Source organism: Ischnura elegans, chromosome 5 (genome assembly GCF_921293095.1).
Source record: "Ischnura elegans chromosome 5, ioIscEleg1.1, whole genome shotgun sequence".
Lineage (NCBI taxonomy): Eukaryota > Metazoa > Arthropoda > Insecta > Odonata > Coenagrionidae > Ischnura > Ischnura elegans.
In genome coordinates, this window is record NC_060250.1 from 131,234,210 (window position 1) to 131,259,028 (window position 24,819).

General features: G+C 41.5%; 1 protein-coding gene across 5 annotated transcripts in view; it reads left to right on the plus strand.

Moving 5' to 3' along the window:
* LOC124159564 (WD repeat-containing protein 47) overlaps positions 1 to 24,819 on the plus strand; it is a 569,600-nt gene that overhangs the window by 472,979 nt on the left and 71,802 nt on the right. The window contains exon 1 of one of the 5 annotated variants that reach the window (XM_046535461.1): positions 14,362 to 15,746. The exons of the other annotated variants lie outside the window; for them this stretch is intronic. Within the exon in view, the coding sequence (XP_046391417.1) occupies positions 14,814 to 15,746 (933 nt within the window). The 5' untranslated portion in view covers positions 14,362 to 14,813. Of the gene's footprint in view, positions 1 to 14,361; positions 15,747 to 24,819 lie in introns of those variants that run through there. 5 annotated transcript variants of the gene reach the window in all.

Sequence of the window (24,819 nt, forward strand, 5' to 3'; positions counted from 1 at the left end):
CGTTTTTTTAGTAAAGTAAAATATTCCAATAATAAGTTATCTTTTGCTGATCAGTCAGGGAAAAGAATGAGTTGACAGGGAGAAGTCGGGGAATAGCTATGGATTTAAATGTTGGAATTCACCAGCCCCGCCCTGAATTTTCACTGGGGATCACGCGTGCTATCGAGTCCAATATTCCCCTTCCCTTTTTTGTATTTATGGCTGTCGTTTAGCAAAGTTTGACTGTCACATTTTTGTCCTTCGTTTACGTGATTGGTTGTCCATAAGTGATTGATATAAGTGATAAGAGAGAGCATGTGTAAATTCATTGAAAACAGCCTCAGGCTTAATGATAACTGGCCTCAGGCCGAAAAAGAAACTTTATCGAGAAGAACGAGTCTCTCCGGCTAAATGATATTTTAGTCTAGGTTAAAGTTTGGAAAAAGGACCTCAATTAAGAGTCGAGAGACATTTCGTATGAAATTTAGTCATCCCCCTATAACGACCTCGATGAACACGAAAACCGCGGATGCCCAGCTAAAAAAAATATTGCGGCTGGGTGAAGCAATCCCGTTTCCTCGTGATAATTTGAGTAAATCTCAATTTAAACGCCAGTATTTATAATTAAATTTAGTTTCTCATGTTTCATAATTTGGAAGAAAAATGGCATCTGGACTTTATTTCTCAAGATATTTGGAAATTAACTGGCTAATACTGGTCTTCACTGACTATGAATCGTCTTTTCCGGAAAGCAAAGCCAAAAGCCAGAGTAATATCCCAAAAAATATTTTAGTTAATATTTTGAGCTATCATTTGGATCTATTTATAGTTTTTTCATCTTTCTACGATAATTAACAGCCGATATCCGTGATTAAACCGTGAGTGGCACTGCTAAGCGGCTGCGTCCGCACCTTCACCCTCAGAATTTTAAAATTAGAGACTTTTCGTTTGAAAATAGGGTGTCATTACTTTACTCCTTATTTCGACCGCATTTGACGCGTAATTCTCTCATCCATAGACCGAAAGTTATGTGCTCTTTGCTATGATACTCAGATGAGTCGTCATTCTTCCAATTGGGTTGGGTTGGATCAAGCTGGATTTATAAATTATTCTGATTTTTTGCTTCGTTTTCCATAAAAGACGTCATAAAAGCAGTAGAAACCCAAAGTAGTAACATTCAAAATATCTTGAGAGTTAAAGTCAGGATGCCATTTTTTTATACAACATTAAACCTGAGTAGTTCAAATTGTTATTTGATTCGATTTTATATTCTCTTGAACACAAAATGGCGTGATTTCATAGTTTTTCCTTGTTCAGCATGGTACCTCGAGATGGAAGACTATTCGGGATTATCCGTTTGTGCTATGATATTCATTCTTAAAGAGGATGATAGTGTTGGATTTATCTGAAACGTTCGGGATCGGTGAAAATTTTCTTATCTGATATTTTAACTATGTTATGACACTAATTATATCATTCCATACGGCTATTCGTGATGAAAAGGATGACTTATGTGGAGTAGAAACTTATATTAATCCGTTTAATTTCCAAATTTCTTGAGAAATATAGTCCAAATGCCATTTTTTTCTTTTAGGTTATGAGACGTTAGGGCTGAATGTATAATTATATTCGATGAAATAAGATATTTACTCCAGTTATAACCAGAAAACGGAATTGTTTTACTCTTTCGCGATCTTGAATATGTATCACTTCCGGCTGGGCATCCGTGGTTTTCCTGTTTCCCGAGGTCGTAATAGGGGGATTAGTTCGGATGCCCAAACTCTCTCCTAAACTCTCTCTATGAGCGGATACCTCTAATTTAGCCTAGACTGTTAAACCTACGCAAACATTTTAATTGTAATGTAGAATGTTTTCTCATTGTTATTCACTAATTGACTTTTCTGACGATAATTTCTTTTCTTTTCCAGGTGAGTAGTTACTGAGTAGCAACTTTCCATGCATGGCCTCTTCAATTTGTTGGCACTATGGTATCGGTGAGTATCGGTGGGTCTTACTTGATGAATTGGCTGGTATAAATAAGTTTCATTCAACTTCTATTGAACGGTGATCGTCCTGAAGAAGGGTTGTCAGTATATTAACCTACCACGGATATTACAAATAAGAGCACAGCACTTGCATGTGCTGTCACCCACCAGCCATTGAAAATGAATAGGTCGCTCTGCGCGCATCGTTGGCTAAGTTAAAAATTAGTTTTTCCTCCAGACTTGAAGTAAATTTCTTGTTTAAAAGTATACAATTATAAGTTAGGTAATCAGGATTCATAAACCAGAAGAAAAATGCGTTTTGGGTCTTATTTTGAAGATATCTGCTAATTTTATGGACTTCTATATTTGATTCCGCCTTCTAGTCGTATTTGACGGAAAACAAATCCAAAAATCAGAATAACGTTCTTAGCTAAAGTTATAAAATGATTTGAGCTTTAATTTAAATCTACATCCAGTTTTATACGATAATTAATAACCAATATACGTGATTTAAAGTAGCTGCGTAGTGCGTAAGGCTGCTATCGCCTAGCGACTGAGACCGTTCTGTATTGTAAATCCTTTAGAGTTGAGTATTTGGATATTTTGAGGCGTTTGCTTTAGCGATTAGGCAACAGCACGTTTACTCCTGTTTTGACCCCGATGAACACGAAAATGCCCATCTGAAAAATGTATCAGAAGTCAAGAGGGCGTCCAGGATAATGATACTCAAATGCAACGTTATTGTCCCTGAATTTACCGCAAGAGAGTGATTCAAATTGTGGTTTAATCAAAGTTTTGATGGTTTTTAAGCTCAGAAACTCCAATTCCCACAATGTCATAGTTTTCGCTTGAGTTACTTCATAGCACGATTTTCAAAATCAACATTTATTAATTTTAATGCCAAAAATTTGAGCCCCATCGTTCATTATTATTGAGGTATTCCACCGATTAAGGTACGTTTCCATGGAATAGTTAAGAAGCATTCTGAGAGCCTCCCTTTCCTTCCTGCTCTTCCTCCTTTAATTCACAATAAGGCCTACTCCCTATTATTCTATCTAAAACTCCTATTTTCCTCCTTCCGCTCCCTCGTTCACCCAACATTATTCCCTCTATAACACTGTTTTCAACATTTCCTGCCCGCTAAGTACTCCCTCCATCCGCACCTTCTGTCCCCTCCGTATCTCATCTAGATGCTGCCTCTCCTCACCCACCACATCCAGCACTTCTTCGTCCCTCCTCCTCTCCGTCCACTTTACCTTCTCCATTCCTCTCCACGCCCTCGTCTCGAATGCCTCTAGTCTTCATTGTTTCTTTGTGATGGTTTTAAGAATATATTTAATTTCAATAGTTTTGTGTTTGTTAGTGCAAAGTTCCTTATTATATTTTAAACGTTGTTCTTATATAAACCAGAGGCTTCACGTTCTTGCGAAAAAAAAAAGTTTGGGTAGTTATCGCTGTAATGATACTGACCCAGTGCTTTTTAGCGTAAGCTTACGTATAATTATTTGTGAAATCTTGGCTACAGATTTGGAGTTGGGTGGATGATTGCGTAATTATGGCGAGTGTTTGATTGCAGGTTACTTCTCAAAGCCGATGAAATTGCCTCTTGTCCCGAGTGCCTATAAACAAGTGTCTTATGCAAAAGTAGAAGAAAGGGAGGAGGAAAATAATGAGTGGCAAGGCCCTTTCCTCATGTATGGAGTGATGTCGTAATGTGCTTCTATTGCTAAGCACTCATTGCTTCTGAGAATATACACATCAGGGCGTGATTACGTTACCACACTGTAAGATATCGGGGTGTTAGTCATGTTCCATGGGGCTGTGGTTTTTCGTGGGACGAGTGAAGAACACTTCGCTTTGGTGAATTAGATGCGCATATGTAATCTGTGCTATTTCTGGAGGATAAGTGCGAATATTCTGTCTCATGCCTTCTTATGTTTATCTTGATATCACACAATTACTTATACCACTTCTTTTTACAGAGCGCGACCCGGGTCTCAATGATTAATCATAATTTTGCGCCTGAAGATGATAATAATTCATTGAAACCCGAGTCGCGCTCTGTAAAAAGAAGTGGTATTAGTAATTGTGTGATATCCAGGAAAACATATAATGGACCACCACAAAGTTTATCAAGAGTTAGTGAATTTTGTTCATGTCCTCTTACTCGACGTTTTCGACAAATATTCGATAATGTATTTTACATTTCACACCAATGCACTTGTATGCAGTGTTTCAAAGAGTTTCTAAATATAAGCAAACGACGAATCCCACTTAATACTTTTAGAGGGTTAGTTATTAATGAGTCGATTTGCGATCGATCGACTTGAGCAATCTAGATGTGGATATGATTTGTCTGAATATTTCCTAGAGGCCGAATAACACGATCATTTTTCACGTGCAAGGTCAGGGATAGTGGCAATGACAGAAATCCTTGAAAATGATGACTCTTTGACGTCATCATTTTTAGGCATTGGGCTAGCATTATTTCCCTAATTCGTTACATACTATTCCGCCCTTATATTCATCATTTGGTGCTGTCGCGTTTTCTATCGCTGAGCAGGTACGTGAAGTTGATAAGCAGCCAATCAGCGAATGAGACCAAATGCATATTGTGGCGACGATTGTGAGATTGATGATTATGCTCATAGTAAGCATAAAGGACGCCTCTAATTACTGTGTGATATACAAGATGATGGCTTAAGCAATCATTTTTCTTGCCATTGGAAAGCATAGCTGGAATGACCATTGGACTCGTACGTGAAAACAGGTCGTGTGATTCAGAATTGACATCTGAACACGCATGGAGGCGATGGACTGTCAAACATTTGTGCGGGAAACGAGAAGACATGCTATCAATCCCGCAGCAATACACTGATTAAAAGGAAAACTTGTTGAGCGCGTTCGACGTGAGACCGCACGTCGATCTGTCAAGACCTCTTGTCACTCCTCGACAACGAGAATTAATACGAGCGATCTCCGAAGAATTTAAAGTGTTGGAAGGCATTAACGACGCTCCAACACAACTACGCCGTTCAAAGCAACTACTAAACTAAACATTTCATTACAAATACTTATGGAGTATTTACGTCCATACTAGATATCGTTACGTCCTTGTTTAATTGCAGTTGATTTTTTTTATCTTAAAATCATCCCACCCATTGTGATTGCCCCCTGCCATTTTTAGGCGATCGGCATACCGAACTTCAGCTTCCAAGATCGCTGATTCGAAGCCATGTGAGGAGAGTTTTTTTCCTCCACAGTTTTTAATACTATGATTTTCATACATGTAAATCATTGAAAGTATTTTTGCCGTACAGCTCATTTTTCTCATAAAGCAATGTCGGGGGCAATTAAAATTGGCAGGCGAGTGAAAAACGATTTGCAATACAGCAAAGAGGAGTTGGACGGAGCAACTATATAATTCATATCTCTATTTGTCTTCTGCGCCAAACAAAAAAGACAACTTTCAAATCGCAGGTCAACGTTCTTAACCGCCTCTTGTTGGTTTTTATAAAAGTATAATTGAAAAATATAATAATGAATATGCGTAATAATCCCTTTGGTGAAAAATATGTAATCATATTCGACGCATAAAAGATGCCACCACGAATATCTTTTTGGGGTAATATGATATCAAAAATATATCACTATCTGGCTTGAGCTATTGCTTGAATGATAGAGCTCTTTCGGTAAAAAGGGGGAATTTATTGAAACTTTCTCGTAAATGTCAATTTGTTTTTCGGGGGACCTGAATGAGTGGTGAAGAGGCAGGGGAGGGAGTCCGTGCGTGTCTGAGATTGGATTCGCATAGCAAGAGGAAAAGCTGTCCTATTTTTGTCATGAGTGTGACCCACCTTGCATCAAGATAATTAATTGTGTCCCAATTGCTTGCTTCGCGGAACTGGTATGCTTCAGCCATGGCACAGCACTCCTCACTTGTTCCAATAATGCTGCAGTGCTGAAAATGCTCGTGGGGTAGCAAAACATGTAGCGTCCGACTGACTTGAGAATAATTGTATCAATCTCTGTTTATGATATTCTCGCTCAAAAGGTGGGCACACGGAACCTGTTGGCGAATATTTGAGAGCCCCTTCTTCGCTCTGAATACGTAAACACCCTACTTCATCCACTCGCCCTCTCGCATCTTCCGCCTCCGCCCGACACTGAAAAAGAGATGTTTGGCGAGACCGCTGAACGTTGATTGGCCGATTCGCCTCGTTTCGTGCTTTCTTTTTCATTTTATTCGCGACGGAGGTCACGTGTGGGCGGCCCGAGATACCTCGCGGAAGACACCTCGTGCGCCCACCACTCGATGCGTGCCTGCGTGCGCAAGGGGTCAAGAGAGGACTCGCGTTTCTGCGCGTGAGGTGGAAAGCTGCTACCGGGCTTGACGTGCTCTTGTTCTAATCGAAAAGCAGTTTTAACGCCCTTGAACATTCGGAGAAAAATGGGACGAAGAAAATACCAGATTCGGATGGTTGCTCATGTCCTACCAAATTATATAGTGTATGCCAAAAAGTCTATTCTTATCAAGTTTATCTCCAAACGTCCTTCCATCAAGTTGAGAATGTGTTTTTATTTATTACATTGAAGTTGCTTTAAATCTGGTTTTGCTCTACACCCTGGGAATGTAGTAAATTGTCAGTCATTTTCAGGGATTCATTGCACTATGTGTTTTTTATTCCATTTTTTCCGCTTATAGAGCGACCAAGGTAGACCCACTTATTGAAAAACTAACTTACATCTACATATCAACTCGCAATCCGCCGCAGTTGTTCCCAGCGTAACTTGTATAAAAGCTTCGTTGCGATTTTTTTTGTCTCGCAGCAGTTGTGTTTACGAACTGCACAGTTTTCCTCTGCATTTTATTAAGTCCTCGGATTAAGTCTTTCTATTCCATATGCTAAAGATAATATATCGTGAATAGAAGAGGAATTCGCATAATTGGCGAGTATATTTTTAGCAATAAACCCTACTCGAATAACACCAATATTAAGACGACTTCCCATCGGAATATCTTTTATAAATTGAATCAGAATAGTTTGATTTGTCAAACATGCTTGTCTTTATAAAGCTTGAGAGTGGCGTAGTGATAACTTAGAAGTGAGCATTATTGAAGAATCACTATCGGAATATATTCTTCAGTGGCTAAAACCTCGCAGTTGGTTAAATGCTTACATAATCCATTATTATAAAAAGACGTTAAGCCTTCGTTACAGTTTTTATTGTAGTTAACTGGATTGGCATTCTGTTTAAAGATAACTCGGTAAAAGCTATTTAGATATTTGAATCGAATCGTTAGATAAATCTGCTATAGTCGCGTGAAAATTATTTTTCTACTATATTTTTGCTGATCAAATGTCTGAAATGTGTCTTTATAAGTTTCTGCTGCCTTTTATAATCGTCGCATGTCGTATAATAACTTCAGAGCCCATTCATCAAATGCCGTATATTTTAACTGTATGCTCTTCGTTCGTTGTGAATAATTCGTGGTGCCCGCCCAACCAACTAGCTCAAATTCTCTTCAAGCTTGCTCCCTTGGTGGTTGCTGCCTTTGTAGTGCTACGGGCTGAATTCTTGAATTGCCGATATTCAGACGGGCGACGGGCACATTGTGAAAAAGTCGAACGGTCTCACGCGTGAGGCTAAAGGACGCTAGATGATATTTGCCATTTCCCCGCTAAGTGCGCAATTCGGACGCTGCTGTGACGCCTGCCTGTCACTCGCCACGGGATCCGCAGCTGCGAGCGTGCGAAGAGAATCATAGCCGTAACATAGCGACTCCTCGAGCGGCCGAAACGGAATCCCCACGCAGACAGAGGGACTTAATTTCAGATTCATCATTCGAGGGCCACATTCATGAATGCGCGAATGAAAATTCAGTGGCCTGTCCACCACCTTTTCGTCTTTGTCAGGGAGGATTATCTCGATTAAGAAATGGATTCACAAAAGTTAGCGCCTAGACGCCTCTCCCAAGGTAACAGCTACATCAAAACGGTGGGCCGCGTCAAACATCATCGTTAGCATACAAAAAAGTGATGAAAGTAGCGAAGTGCTAAAGAGACGACTCATTCACGTAATGATCACGCGTGGGCTTGAATATTTTTTTCAAAACTACGCATAAGCTGCCATCCGGGAAGAGATGAGAGCTGGCAGACGGTAAGCTCGCTTAAAAGACCTGGGATCGTATCCTCATATAGTGAAGTGAATCTAACAGTGTGCGTACGCATGGCTTGTGAAGTCCCGATTTAATTATCATCAACAGGATGCCGCTTTCTCTCTTAATATTAAAAACAATACATAATTCCCCGATTTTTCGGAAACCATGGTTACTACTTCCGAGCTTCAATTTACTAATTCAGTCTTTTCTCGTTAACTGTTCCTACTGATTTACTAAATATTATGTCAAATTAAAAGTCCTTCAATCACGTTTTGAAACTGTGTTTATATTAATGGAGTTACTTTAACTATTATTTTACTCTACACCCTTGGCAAGTAGTAAATCATTAGTCATCCTCAGGTATTAATTATATTTTGTATATTTTACATTCCATGATGGACTTAATTTCGATTTTTAGGGAGGAGGCTCTAATAATTATAGAATTTGACTTCTCAGAATTAATTTATCTCGCTTAGTCCGGAGGCCACTGGACACCAATGCAGGTTCTTGACCATCATTGCTCCATCATCATTCTTCCATCCTCAGCTATCTCTAAAGTAATATCACTTCTAGTTTCTTCTTCACTTCCAGCGCTTTCTAAGTCTGCGTCAGACGTCTTCTTTCGTTAGGATTTCCCTTACAAATTTAACCTATCGCCATATGTTTATTCCCCCATTCTCTCAGCATGTCCTAGCCAAATCAGCCTTTAGCTTTGAAATATTCGACAATGTCTGGTACCTTGTATCATTCCCGTAATTCTACATTTTCTTTACCCTCCATTAACCTCATTCTCCCGTCGGAGAAAACATATTTTTTTAAACTATGTTTTCAAAATTTATTTTTTCTGCGATTTTTTCTCAATCTGAAGTGAAATTTCCTCGTCAATTAGTGATGTCTTTGTGTCGCCAACTCCATTCAGCTTGCGTTTGAGTGTGGCATGTGATTCCCACGAACCCCTCGCAGCCGTTCTATTCCATGCCTACTTATCGTTCCTGTGGCCATCTCGTTTATTAATTTTAATTATAAATTTCAATTCATTTGTAAATTTCAATGATGTTAAATTTGTGTACATATTTTGCGTATTGATTGCATTGGCTTTGCATGTGCTCAAGAATATTTTTTTTTTGGCATTCAAGTTATTAAAAGAAAATAAACGTTCTGTGTTTCTGATTTCTTTCCAAAAGACTGCTCTTTCCCAGATATGCGCGATGTCGTCATTTTCATGCCGGGGAAATCGCCATTACGTGCACCGTGAAGGATTTTCTTCAATTCATATATGGTTGAAAGCCAAGTAAACAAGTTGTTATTGATTGGAACGAGATTACTATTGAGATTGGAACGAGAAACACCTGCTCGGTCTGCATATTTTCACTTGCAAATTCTTTTTATTTGAACGTGTGATACATTTCTTTTCGGCATATCCAGATTTATATAAATCCGTGATATTATTATTATCATCGCCCTCATTTCGAAGTAGGCGTAACTTGATTTTGTCGTTTGCCAGTGAAAGCGAAACGGCATTTACGTAATCTCTTGGTCTCTTCAGGTATGCTTAAACTTCGCTTTAAATGTTTGAGTGATTGTAACCGCGTTTCCAAGAGACGGTGTCGATGACTTACGCCTCGGTAACTTGGCTGAAACCGGTGAAAATGTCATCATTTTGAGCTAGGGGACTTCGTGGACGAGACATCAATCTGTCCCGTTGGACCTCGATTTCTGTTGCCACTTCGGACGCTTTATAATTGGTTTTATAAATGTCCGAATCGTGGCGACGATTGTTGAACGGTTCTTTTATTCTGAATATTTACTGTAATAGTCATTATACCTTATTTTAACAAAGGTTTGTCCCTTAGGATCTAAGATCCTTATGCAAATTTCTTATGGGTCCCTATTCAACTCCAGCTTATTTTTATTTTAATACCATTTCCTATAATTCCTACATTTAAAAGCCTAAAGAGTTGATACTTACCTTTTCTCAACATTTTCCTATATCTCCCTTCCCCGTCTCTGATTCCGTGCCAATTTATTCAAATTTCAATAGAACAGCGTGGTGCTATTCAGTCCATCTGGTGTCAAAACGTGTATGAATGATGGTTAGCTTATAGCTTCTCCATCCCTTATCCTTAATATCGTGCTTGGAAATGTGGTCTTAAGATTTCGCGTGTTGGGGAAATCGCGAATGTTTGACCTCGCGAATTATTGCTTCCTTAACGAAAGTAATACGTCTAGTTGCTGCTAGTGATCTTCTATTAATGCATTACTTCGCAAAATGCGTTTTGCAAAAACCTGTGGCACATTTTCTCCACGAACTCGGCGAACCCTCTCACTCGGAGTGCGTGGGCCTTCGAATGTCGTCGAATTACATGTGTGGCCGTGTTGTTGTGCGCTTTCGCGCGCAAATTGCCGTCTCCTTATTGGGTTGCTCTCGTGCGGTCGCTGTTTCTACCCTCGTCTAACCGGACCAACTTCTCCCTCTCTTCTCTTGAGGTTGCTTTATTGAAATAAAATAACAATAAATTATCCGTTGGGGTCACTTTGCGTGGTATTCCAGTTCTCATACTTTAATTTCGGCGTTTATAGAAAAAATATAGCGCCGAACCGTGTGAAAGTAGCATGAAACTTCGGAATGTGCACTGTCGTACTCAATTTTTGTCACGCGTTTTGAAACTGTTTTTTGTCATTTCTACTTCTGAATCGTGGAATACGACGCCTCGGAATGAAAAATAACTTGAACATAATATGGATTTGAAAAGTAAACTCCGGAAAATAAATCGATGCGGCGAGGTACCTACACCTCAACTCCATTACGATACCTTGTGATCGGCATTTTGCTGTTTTAATCCTACAGAAGAATGGTAGCTTTTCCTAACTCTCCTGAGTCATTAGGTTAATATTTCCTTAAGTGCTTCATTTAATGTTTCGCGATTTTTTCTCGTGTGGATCGGTGTGTAGGAAGGATGGGCGAGGCGGAACTTGCGCTCAAATGTTCGCCATTTCTTCCGCCGTAACGGTTGATGAGTAAAAGGGGGAGGGCTGCGGCACCCACTCACTCCACGCCCCCTCTCCGCATCCAGGGCGACACCCACCTGCTCCCAAAAGGCGCCCACCGTCGCAGTTTTTATTCCGTCGCAGATTTTCCTGCTCGAAATTTTGCGGCATCACTTGCTCTGCCACGTTGCTTTAGATAAGTGAGGGTAGAGAGCTCTCCCGAAATATTTTTAATTGGTTCCCTACCCGGCCATTACTAGCCTATTCAGGGTAGGGGGCCAGTCTCCTCTCAGGCAATACTTCAATCAGTGAGACTCTCTACGTTCGGAGGTGTTTATTGGCTTCCCGAGACCACCCTCTGGTCGGTAGCCAAGCCATACTTAGTGATTACGCTCTCCTATGTTCAGTATAATAAGCCACGGTGTGCCTGTTGAGCTGAGTTGATCTATATTGAATTTGTGAAGAAGTGGTCTAGATGTGTTTTATGTAAGTCATTCATAATCGCAGATATTGTTCCACACGTGAGAGACCCATACCCTTTCATCCTATTTATTTCTGCAATTCTCTTCTCCTTGCTCGCTTGATGGCCTTCCCTCTTCATATTTAGCCACGCATCCCTTGCTCAAGATGCTTCCCAAGACTGCATCACTTTGGCCTTCTTGTGATCAGTTTCAAGTGATGTAATGTAACGAAGTAGAAGTAATCGAATTACTGTTAGCGATTGCATATTTTGTAATTTTACTTGTAATCGATACATTTTTAAAATTAATTAAAACAAAGTGTTTTATTCATTGAAAGTAAAAATTTGATTGAAAACGTGCACCCTTCGAAGGGCACTTCTAGAAACGTTGGCATCACCCTCAGCACAAATTTTTGACTGGAAATATTTATTTATGCCAGAAGAACCAAAATCCATTGTTTTAATTATTATTTTATCAAATTGCTCTTAATGGTAATTAAATTGTTGGTTCGCATGTTAGTACTCCCTGTTTGAGAAAACATTAACAGCGATTGGATCTTATTGTAAAATCAAAAATAACTAATCCTAGTGAATACATTTTCGAAGAGTAATTTATAATTGTAATAAACACAAATTTAAAATTTTTAGCTGTATTCGATTCCTGTTACACTATATTGCGATACTTTTCCCTTCACTTTTAAACTGCCATGCAATTTTCCTCTCCACGGTTATGCTTCTCATCTATCAATGCTGTGCAACACGCACGTTTGCAGAAGCATGGTGAACATGAGCTGATGATTAGCAGTTTTGAAAGCACTCGTTATGAGAACGACGAAACTTTCCAGGTCCTTGATACTATTTTTTTTGCGAAAATAATTGTTTTACGATCCAGGAGCATCGTTCCTTGATGGAATCTTTTAATTGCTGGCACTACAACGCGTATTTCCGTGCGCACTGAACGATTGAATAACCCAGACGTCTTGTTACGCTGTTCGGACCGGTCGCGCGTCCGAAAAAAAAACGTTCCGCTGAAGTGGAGCTGCTGTCTTAATTGGTTATTGTCGTTATCAATTTCCTCTTACTGCACTTATTACTTTGTTTTTTTCTCTATTTCCGTTGTCTTTTCTTGCAAGCGTTTTTTCCGTCGCATTCACGTCCGATGCGAGAAAAAAATTAAATACTGAATTTAATCGTTTGAGGGATGCTTTTGTTTTGATAGTAACCCATCATCATCCATCATTATGCTTAAGGATTTCCAGTTACGCTTAAGGATGAGCAATTTCCACTTGCCGCTAGCAGCTCTGTGCTCGATATTACAATGGCAAAAAAGATAATAATAATAAATTTCCAATCAATAGTTAATAATGGATTTCGAGCTTGAAAACATTAAAGTATCAATGAACAATGAATTCCTGAGCTATTATCACTGACTACATCACGTATTCAGCGTTTAGCTCTATTGCACGTCACTTTCGTCCTGCCTCGTCGATTATGCAGGGGAGTATTATCTTGGTATTTCGACCTCTGGACATAGTCAGTTATTCCATTGTTTGTTCCATTTTCCTCTTCATTTCCGAGAACGGTTTTGGATCACCCCCACCGTTCGCCTTTTTGGCGCGCATATCCTTCAGCTCCTCCCGGAAACTCCGTCGTGGTTGGGATGTCGCACTGGATCGGAATGAGTGCTATTCTGGAGTACTTTTAAGAAAACGCGATGCCCGTGCTTGTGTGGCCGTGAAGCTATGAGGAACTTAGCGTGAGATTAGGTGGCTTACGCGTGGAGTACACATTGGCCATCTTCATCCCTCGTGTCCCCAAACCCTAAGTGTGGATGTGATTGAAGCTGCAATAACGTCTTTCATTCTTTCCCGGAATCGCAGTTCTTTAAAAGAATTGGTATTTGGGGGAGGCGATCGATAGCGGAGGTATTTTGCGTCATGAGGGAAGGTTGGAGAGAAACCTGGCGTCGGCATTAGCCTACTCTTAACGAAGGGCTCCAAGGGGACCGCGGTTTAACGTACCATCCGACGGACCGAGTTCTGTACTTGAAGTGTCACTTTCATGGATCGGGCAGTCACTGAAAAATCTCTGCCACCGCCGGTATTTGAACCAGGGCCAAGTGGGTCGGAGCCCAACACTGTAGCTTTCACACCATCCCGTTCCCTTTTAAAATAATCCGTTTAAAGTACGTGTAAAGAAAGTATAAAGGAGGGAAAACGGAAAAATATTTTCCCCCATTCATCTACATTCTCATTAGTGTAAAATGATAAAAAAGGAAATGCGATGTTTTTTTTCAGTCTACTATGTAAATGCATGCACACTTTCTACACCTGTGTGTGAATTTCACCTATATTACTTCTTCATTTAGTTTGTTTTCAATGATACTTGTTTATGTTCCCCGGAAAATTAACATGACTTAATTTTAGCGCGCTAAATGCAGTAGTGTCATCGCCGCAGAATAAACGATGGAAGCTAATTGATTCTGGATAAGAGAATTTCGCAGTTGAGGTGATTGTGTGCCCCCCCCCAACCCCCTTCCATAAGTCCCCTCCTCCCATCCCCATCGATTCGAAGGCCTCCCCTCCGATGGCCGTTTTTCTCTCATCGCCTAATATGGCGTCCGCGGCCAAGGGTATTCGCGCTGCGGCGAGAGGGGGAAACTCTTGCGTTTTGCAGAACACCAGCGCCCCCTCTTCGGCTGCCCTCGGGTGGGTGCGGTCCTTCGAAGGAGAGGGTGTTGAAGGACGAAATGGCCGTGGGAGGGGTAGCGTCGCACCGCGCAGACCGCCGCCAATACCATTTCCTTGCGTATCAGCTGTTGCGGCTGCACGTCGTTAGCTGTTTGTTGTCCTCCCTCTTCTCCGGGCGGTTGCTGAACACGCGGGCGCGAGCGATGTGACGGCGCGGCGGCGTCCCCTGGATTTCGTGAAGACGTGATAGTCTCGATGGCAATCTCTCAGTGACGCGCGCAGTTTGGCTAACCCTTTCGTTCTGTGCGGGTGTTATAAGTGACGCATTTTTTGTTTTGTGACAAGCAGAAAGTGTTCAAGGAACAATCATTGTGGTGGATTTGGTGTCGGACGATCGTTGTAGTCTGCGGAATCGGTTTCGTGAAGAGGGGGCCATCTTTCTGAAGGAGTTATTTGTGTTCAGATCAGTCCATTGCTGGTGTTCGGGTTTCCTCGGGACGGACTTGGTTTTCATTCACTTTGAGACGCGTATATTTTAGTTTTCAAACATGAGCAGCAGTGCGATATCTGCGGTGCGCCTCCTGGAGGACATGTTCCGGGATGTGAAGCTGGTGCAGGCGGAGGAGAAGGAGAACGTGCCGGAGAGGGCCGTGGAGGAGTCGTTGGGCGTGGACCGCAGCGACTGCGAGGTGCACGGGCACCAGCAGCAGCAGCGTCGGAGGTCCTCGATGGGCTCCACGCCGTCCCTGCTTCGCCGCAAGAGCGACGCCAACAAGTACGCTCGGGGCGTGGCGACGGCGTCGTTCGCCGCGCCCACGGCCGCGTCCCTCTCCAAGATGGGCCCGCGCCGGGAGTCGATGCCGCACCTCAGCGCCGCCCCCGCCTCCGTCAACAGCATCTTCTTCAAGAGGGACTCCCGTGGACACATGACGATGCACTGGGAAGGCGAGGGCAAGCCCGCCGCCCTGCGCAAAGATGCGAAGAAGGAGCAGCCGGGGAGTCGGAGGCACACGCTGGCGGCATCGACGCCGCACCTCCCGGGCGTAGTGGTGCGGCGCGAGATCCGCCGGAGGGACACGGTGGGCGAGGGCGCCAACTCCCGCAGGAACTCGACGATCGGCCTGTCCTCGACGGGCAGCGTGCCGCGCCGCAGCTCCATTCCGACGGCTCCGGCCGCACCCATGCGTCTGCACTCCGGCTGCTTCCTGCACTCGGGGGGGCACAAGTCCATCCTGCGCACGCCATCCTCCCGCTCCTCGCTGGACATCTCGACGTCGCCTCGGCGGGACTCCGTGTCGCCCACTTTCCCGATGACCCTCCGGCGGGACTCGAGCGGCAGCGTGGGCGCGGGCGCCGCCCGGCGCATGTCCACCATGTCCACGGACTCGCTCGATTCGCTGCGGAGGCGCAATTCGTGGGACACTGGACGGAGAGGATCGTCCTCTGCCAGCTCTGGAGTGGGCACCGACGACGCCGATAAGGTACGCTCGTGGAATCCTCGCCCGAAATGACAGTTTAATGCTTTGAAAACATGGAGAACGAATAGTATTACAAAGCAGCAATTAGCTCATAATCTTTTCGTGAAATTTGTGTTTATGTATGATGAATTAATAGAAAGGTACGACAGCATAATAGCTATTAAATAATAGGTAATACATAGTTGCTATGGCATCATATCGATGGCTAAGTTCTAACAATACGTATCTCAAAAATAGCAACTTTCCAGGAGGGCAAAAAAAACGATCAATTTCTTTTACTTGTGCACAGAAATTAAAAAGCCAAAAGTTCATAAAACTGAAAAAGAAGCATTCATTTGCAAAAAATAGTTGATTTTTGCTTGTATTTTATTTTTTTCATGTTATTACACTTTGTTTAAGATGCCCGTCTCAAACTGGCCGAATTTCAGGTACGTGTTGTTTGAACCTAGCCACCGATATGAAGGTATGTTTCGGCTTTATTCACTTTCGTGATGAGAAGCTAGGTGAAAGAAATTGGAGCGTGCGTCTTAATCCATATTAGCTTTAGTAACGTAATGGGATATTTCACAAAAACTGTGCAGCAGGGTTTAGAATTTCGAGTTATTCTGTCGCTGGGAGTAGGAAACGGAGCAATGGACTTTTTAGGAGATCAGGCATTCGTTGGTGAAAAGTGTTTGGTGAAAGGACCGATTGAATACCGGGAATATTTCTGAAATAGACTCCGGTCGCTGGCCCTAGTAATTGCAAAATCGTAAAGGATAATTACGGAGGTTACCTCCGAATCTTCGGAGGAAATTACTTTGCTGTTTGCTTTTGGAATGTCTCAATTTTTTCATCTTTTTCGCTGTCTTCGCTTGCTTTCCATATTATATGATCTTTTCGTGTTAAATTGGAGTGCCAGATTACTGTTAAACGTTTACGAGGCTTACGACATGCCTATTTATTTACCTTTAAGTAATAAAATGTTTTCAAAAGAAGCTCATCACAGAAGATATGATCAGATTGGTCTCTTCCTCTTTCCCTTCTCCGTCCTACATTAATTTGTATGGAGTAAGTTAACGTTAAATGTTTCAGTTTGATCTTTATCGTAAAGTGAAGATGTTTTCGTTTCTTAGAGACATAATACGCTTATATGTGACCATAAATGCAAAGAAAACGCTTAAATATTATCTGCTATCCATCCTGATGCGTAAAATTTGCCAGTATTGTCGTGAATAAAAGCGTCCGTGAAGGATGGGGGTTATGCGAGGGTACTTCATAATTACTCCTTGCAAACTTACCTTAATCGTTGGAAAATTTAAATTGATCAATCTTGTAACAATATATTAGGGAAAAAAGAAACCTTCACTGAAGCTTGAATATCATCTATGTCATTCACTTGGCATCTCAACGTCTAGGACATGTTTTTGAAACTATGGGATATTCTTGGTTTGCACTTATAAAATTATTACAAAATATTTTTAGGGATGGCCATTTATAACATCCTAGCTGCTTTAGTCTATTATTTTTTGTGTTAATTTCTCCAAATTTGTTTGAGAAGCGACTGTTTTTTCTCAATCTAAGCTTTATTCTTTTCCAACTAATCTCCTTGTAGTTGCCATTGTTCTAATTCGCCTTTGTTCCTACCTGATATTGATCTTGAATATGTCGAGGAAATGTTGTCATAGTAAATGAGCAACGCATTATGAGCAGAAGTAAATCAGTATAGTGGTTAAGTACGTCACGTTTAATATATCGTCACGTAAAGGGCAATTTTGAAACAATGCAATTCAGTTATACTGCACGTAATCACTTACGTATTCCCTTTGTGCTTCCAGTGCACATTGCCTAATGCGGGCTACACTTATTCAATTTTTTTTATCGTTGGTGGATTTGAAAACGAATTTAGATCTTATTTTTTTATCTTAACGAACTGTGCTTTGTTTGTCGAGAGGACCGTCGGGCGATTCCGTATCGGTCGGTCTCTCTCAGTCCGCGGCAGTTTTCTTGGCTAGCATGAATAATGCCTCCTTGCGCATTCCGTTTCGGTTATGTAACTAGTGCTCTGTGTTGCCTTGCTAATCCAGGGTCGAGTGGATTGAAAGTATATTATGACTGTCGATGGAAGATTTATTGATGTAAAGGCCTTTGCGTGCTCTTATATGCCGTGTTGACGTCATTCTCTAAGTCCTCGATCGCTAGCATGTTATAAATGTAGTTGCTCGTTCTTCAGTATTGGGATCACGATTTAATTGTTCGCGTAGGTGCGAAATAAAAATGCCAGTACGGCTTCACGGTTTTATATCTCCACATGTTTACATGCCGACCGCACATCTTTTAAAATCAGGCGTCGTTGAATCGGTGAACAGGAGAGCATTTTCATTGAAATGCTGCGTCGTATCCCCTCCTCCCTCGCTCCCTACAGGAAATCATTTGAACGGTGTGAATGACCGTCGGAGTGAATCTCGCTGACTCTTGCATGATGATGTTTATGCCTTTGGAAGGGAATGCTATGTGTTCGCATGCAGGTGTATTGGCTCATCCTCCTTCCATCCGCGGTATAACCTCAGTGCAAATGTAAAAAAGAGCGATTATGTTCAGCTGCTGCGCATGTGACTTATATTGAAGTGGGCATATCGCGTGGATCTGATTGCCGATTCCTACGATTATACTATTTGTGTCAGTATTTAGGAATTATTCTCCGGATCTGCTTGTCCTCATTTCATTCGACGTTTCCGAGAACGACTTGCTTGCACGTCAAGTCCTGTTTATGTCGTGTCTGATTTAACATTGAAACGGAAATCTGACACGGTGACATAAACACACCTCGACAATGGGAAGTAAGTCGCTTTCCGGAACGCCATGGGAAATGAAGTCAATAATCTGTTGCAGATTTCGAGAAGAATTCATAAATGTTTTACTCACCGGGAAAAACGTTAATTTTTTATCTTTTAATATTGTATATTCCGATTTTCAATTATTATTCCATTGAATTTGTTTCTCGCGAATCAAGGGAAGTAACAGTATTTTAATGACTTTATACATTTTTAAATTTGATTACTTTCTTTTAATTTCCGTGAAAATGTTGGTGTGAGCGACGGCCTAATGTGTGGTTACTGCGCAACCACCTCGAGCGCTCTTGTTGTTAATATTTCCTGTGTGAGCACTGGTCAGGTAGGGCAGTGAGTGAGTCGGCCACGGATAGAGGAAGGCGCTATAGGCGAGAACGGCAATGTAATGGTCATTGACACACAAATCACGTTAGGGTTAAGCAATTGAAATATAATCATTAATTAGAAGCAGAAGTATAGGGATTTTCATCAAGTTGGCTTCATTCACTCACGCAATCCGAAGATTTTTCTTTGTCAGTATTTAATTTGCAAACTTCTTCGTTTATAATTTCTCTGTTGTGGGTTTCAATGTTGGCCTCGACTTGTGCGTGTTGCGCCGCCACCAGGAGCGATTTGTTTGTGTTTGGTGTCCGTGAGTGTGTCTCACGTTTCTAGCCCGTCTTAAGTTTTGTCTCCATGAAAACTGCGGATTATCGTTTTCTGCCAAGACTCTTCTTCTCTCTGGTGGACCCACAAGATTTTCCTCATATTTAATTGTATAACGATTTATTGGAACTTTGTTTTTACTTGGAATTCTATTTTGAACCTCTGGTCTTCTTACATTTGTTGAAATAACACTATCCCTATACTGTCTATCATGAAAGGGAATAACATAAGGAAGAGTTGCAGACGATGACTTCCTCATCAACTAATAGCTTTTAAGTTCTTATGCCTTTAGTGGTTTGCGAGATAACTTTGTGGAATCTTGAATTCCTGGATAAATGAATAGATAGAAATCTTGTAACTTCCTCATGACTTTTTTTTAAGTCGCACGGGGTTTACTCAATTTAAAAAATCTTTTGAATCCCCCTAAGAATTAAATTCCGCCGCCACAAGTTCTACCATCGCTCACAGGGGGGCGCCCTAGTCCGTCCCGTTGAAGCATCATTCATGTTGTCTCTCAGGGCGCATTGTTATCAGTTTTCAAAATTGTCTGCAACGTGGCGCCGTTACGCGGAGTCAAAGACGATTTTCCATTTCTCGGGTTAGATCGAGTGAGGTTTGCCGTTGACGACTGTTTCGCCAGTGATCCTCTTGCCTTTTTAATTCGACAGTATATTTGTCCTGAAGACGCCTAGAGGATCAGTGGCAAAAGTGTTGTCGACGGCAAAGCTGGTCGCGTCGTTACCCGAGAAATGGAAAATCATTATAATGGACTATTTGCAATCGCGAGGGACACAATTGAAATGTTTACAACTTTAATGATCAAATCGTCACGAATATAAACTTCGGTCAATAGCCCTAATTTTAATGTAGTTTCCGCGTACAATTCGGATTGCTACGCGAGTGTCGACTCCAAAATACGCGGTGAGTGACAGCAAAAGAGGTGGCTGGCTGGAGAGAATATACATGCGAGTTTGCCTCCATGTAGCCTCTGCATCGCAGATTGGAACTCGTGCAGATCCTTGAACAGAGCTCTCCATGTGCACAGTGCTCTGATGTGAGCCGCTGTTTCCTTGCGACTTTGATTCCCATGAGATAATAATCCTGATGATTGTCTCTTTTGAAATCCGATCCGCCCTCCTCCTGGCAGGCGTCGTTCAATGTGTGCCGCCAGTCGTCCCCTTGCTTGCTCCATCTCCAAGGACTCTGCCTTCTCTTCATGCAGCTGCGAGCGCTTTATCGCCAGCAATCACCCATCTAATCGCATGCTGAAAAGTGATGACGGCCTAGCCAACATGGGAAAATAATTTCATTCAGTTGCTAGTGAATGATAGATCATTAGTTGCTGCCCAACGGCCGACTCATTGAGATTGAGGGTTTTGTTTCCCTTTATGAATGTGTACCAGGTGCGCATACTGTTTCTCCGCAGCCGTGTGTTTCCGGTGAAATTGTTCATGAATGGTACCGCGTAATCTTTTGAAGCAAGGCTCTTTTCTTCATTAGTTGTTTCGTGGAGACATATAGGTTTATCTTCCTTTGACGTAAAGAATTACGCGTGAATTTTCATTTACTTCAGGCGTACAAGGCTGTCATGTCTCTTATTATTGTGCGTTCGTAGCATGAGTAGAAATCGGGAAAATTATGTTAAAAAATCGTTGCTATTAGCGATCACTTAACCGAACTCGTGGTTTGAGTTGGCTCAGATCGTTGAGAAAGTATTTCATTTCTTTGGTTCTAAGGAGGTATGATTGTTATCAAATATTAGTTCTCTGTTATTATTAAATTTGACTCAATGAGTATTGTCTCTTTATAAAAGTATCTATATTTTCGAGAAAAAAAAAACAGAGACGACCTAGCTGTAGCAATCTCGTTCCGAAAGAGTGGAGAAATTCGTCATCCTCGCACATTGGTGAGAGGAATGTTTAGTCTGTGAGTGGTGTGTAGATTACGTTCCTAAAATGTCATAAAATGCCTCTATTAAAACAAACAGATGAGTAATTTTTCATCTAGTGTGGGCAAACGCCGAATGATATGCCCTTATCTGGGTCACGGTGACGTATAGCTGTCAGTTTCTTTTGAAGTTTTTCCGACAAATCTCACTCAGGAAAAGTTTAATCGTAGCGAGCCGCTCATGAATAATGTTCTCGTGTCATCTTCTCGGATGGGTCGACATGAGGAGCTGAGGAGATTGGGAGTGGGGGATCGAAGCATTTGGCGGATTTGCATTGAATGGGGAAATGGCAGTGTGGAGTGGCAATCGAAAGGACGAAATAAGGCCACGCTAAGGCCATTGCACCGGCGAGAGGCGTGTCCCTCGCTATCTCGAGGCAGAAAGATAAAGACGGGTCGGGAAACCCCCGTTTGTAAGTGCGTTTCAGTCAGTTGTACACTATTCAGTATTCTGAAGAGTATTTAGTTGCACTGAAGCCTAAATTTGGGGAAAATACTGAGAACAATAATAATAATTACCACTCTTATTGAATAATCTTGAATTTTATTTGAAGTACTAGTTACGCGTTGCGATTACAGTCGCCGCGGCAACAAGCGTTTGTTATGACCAAATGAAATAAAAGAAGTTTTTCAATGATAGGCCATGCATCTTAGTAATATCACAGTCTTAAATTACATCATTTTGGGCATTTATCTTTGACTCATTAATGATGTCACTTGGTCTGTTTCAGAAAATTAAATTTTATTGCAATTAGTGCTCTCGAGCTGACTCTAAATATGAAAAAATCCGAAAAAATAAAAAGTCACATTCGCAAATTATGATGTTTAACTTTCGTAGTCTTATGTTGTTTCATCATTCATAAAAATAACATATGTGAAATATATGTGGAAAACAAAGCTTTTATAGTTACTATTATTATTCACAGCGTGAGAATAAACTTCTAACCATTTTGATGTCGCTCGTGAACCATACGGCGCCTTACTCCGAGGGGCGAATAAAGGCCATCGTCTAGAGACGGTTCATCACTTTCCGCAGCGCTTTAGTGGTTGGCAACAGCTCTCAGCAGTGGCGTATCTAAATTCTATTTTACGTGACCAGTAGCTTTTAGATAATCATCAATTATTTTTAAACATTATTTGTCAAGATTTTGAAATAAAATCCTGCATTATGGAGCCACCTCAAATATTACCATCTTCTCAATTTTATCAGAAACTACTGGGGGTGGGGGCCTTCCCCTCTTAATCCCCCGCTGCTGTTTCCCCGATTCGATTCGGAATCATATCTTCATAGAATGCTACTGTTAAAATGAAATTTGAAGACAAAACTATTTGCCAATTCAGGTTGAAACTAAGATGCAACGAATCTTGGAGCGAAGAAGATGGCTAGTCAGTTAAAATAGCCACAATATGGGAAGTTCGGGCTCTCACGGTCAGGTTTCCTGGGTCAACGGACAGTTATGCTGTACACATTGTCGCGGTCAAGACAGTTTTAGGTTCATTGGACGTTCATATCCTCCGGATCTGGTAAGCTGGTAGGCTCCACGTAACTGTAAACTCAAACTGGAGCGCTCTAGAGGGCAGCGCAGTAATCTAAAACTGGAACCAAATAAAAATAAGTTCTTAAACTTTAATAGATTTTTTGATGATGTTATGATTCGTGATTTCCTCTAAAAAAATATGTAAAATTTTCTTTTGAATTAAAAACATAACACAAGAAAGCGATCGTTATCGCCAGTGTCATCCTATCAGTAAGCTTCATTCACGTGGGAGGATGGGGTGGGCATCGCGCGATTTCGGATTTTTCCATTCAACTCTCGGTCGAATACGCAGATGCAGAAAATCGGGCTTAAATTACAGTTTCTCTGAGGGTCAACCAAAAAAATGTTCCTCTCCTTTCGCTCATTTATTTATTAATAAAGTTGCGAATAACATCTTATAAATAAAAAATAAATAATGAAAGGCTTAAATTTGTCATCGCAATCATTTGGTCATATAGAGACATCATTATATTGAAACTGAGATCCACGGGTCTTTGTTCCCTCTGAAACGCACTTCATTCCTTTTTATGCGCAACATGCACTGGGTGATTCCCCTTTTAGGGGGGGGGGGCGTGGAGGGGGAGTTGCGTCTCGAGTTAAAGGGAGCGGGGCTTCCAGGGATGGCGTTGCAGGGTCATCTGCTACTCACGGGTCTGCAATGGTGTCGTCCCTATCGGATCGACGCTTCCGACGTTCACTTGTTTGCGCACGAGTGCTGCTGCTGCTGCTTCGTCCCTAATTGCGAGGCGTGCGTGTGTCGGCAGCGTGTGAATGGTAGCCATGTCGAAACCCTCTTTCAACTCCCCTCTCTTGGCCGACTTGTGTTGACTGGAGATGACTGCACTGCCCTCTCCAGGGTTATATAAATGCAGCCGAACTGTTGTTCTTTACAATAAAAAAGAATTATAATAATAAAAGAAAAAAGAAAAAAACTAACAAAAAGCACAAAATTTAATATTTTGATTAAATGCTTCATTTTTATTCTGCCATCAAAAATTAATCTGAATTTGTAGTTGTAAGTTTCTCTTTCTCACAAACACTACATTACACTAGCAGCAGAACACGTGCGCAATTTTTAAATTCCCTCTGTAAACTGACTGGTTGGGGTGAGTCTAGGCTCTCCGGTACAGTTTTTATTCGCGCCTGCGGCGCGGTGACTCCGTGATGAAATCGTCAACCTCTGACGGCCAACGCGGCGAAAACCCGGAAGATATAGAGATTCACGAACTGGAATACGTGCAGGAAAGTGAGCGCGGAATAAGCATTGGCAGAAGTCGTGGAGAAAATAGCAGCAGCAAACTTTTAGGGAAAAAATTAATATCAAGAAAGGTTTTGGAAGTGGACGTGAATCAAGTGTCATTTTTAAAATGTTGCGATGGCATATTTCTTGATTGTCTTAGGTCTATTAAGACGACTTCAAGTTGATCAATTTTAATAATACTTAATCAGAAACAAGATGGAGAACGTCCTTCGTAAAGGAAGACATCAATCAACAACTTCAAAAATACGTTAAGAAAAAAGATAAACACAACGGAATAACAAAAATGAATAAACAAAATACAAACGATTACATTGCACTTAAAGTAAGGGAAATTGATCTGTAAAACAATAGTTTCTGTTACCTCCGGGCAATTTGCCCTCTTGTAACTATTTCATTGATAATTATAATAATAATATGGCCGTATTTTTAAGCATTGGCAGGGCATCTTCTTTCGCTTCTTGCACGGGAAGCCCAAGCAGACCTACGCGAGATGCGTGGACCCCTCGTTGAGGTCGTTGTGGCCGTAGCTCCCATCCCCTCTCCTGGCGTTTTCGACCGCACTCTCAGTTGGCAATCCAAGACGCCAAAGTCTTCCGTTTCTTTTTTTTTTGTTTCGCTCTGACCTCGTGGATGAAGAAAAAACAGCACGCGATAATGAACGGAACTGCGTTCGCGGAACGGATGAGAAGATTAATGGAAGTCGCTGCATGACTTGGAGAATACAAGAAACAGCGTGTTCGAGCAAGACGTTTCGTTTTAAAAAACGGATGCTCGATTGCATTCCTATGATAAGTATAAGAGCACTGACCGAACACGTCAACACAATCCGAGCATTGTGGGAGAAGGCAAAAATG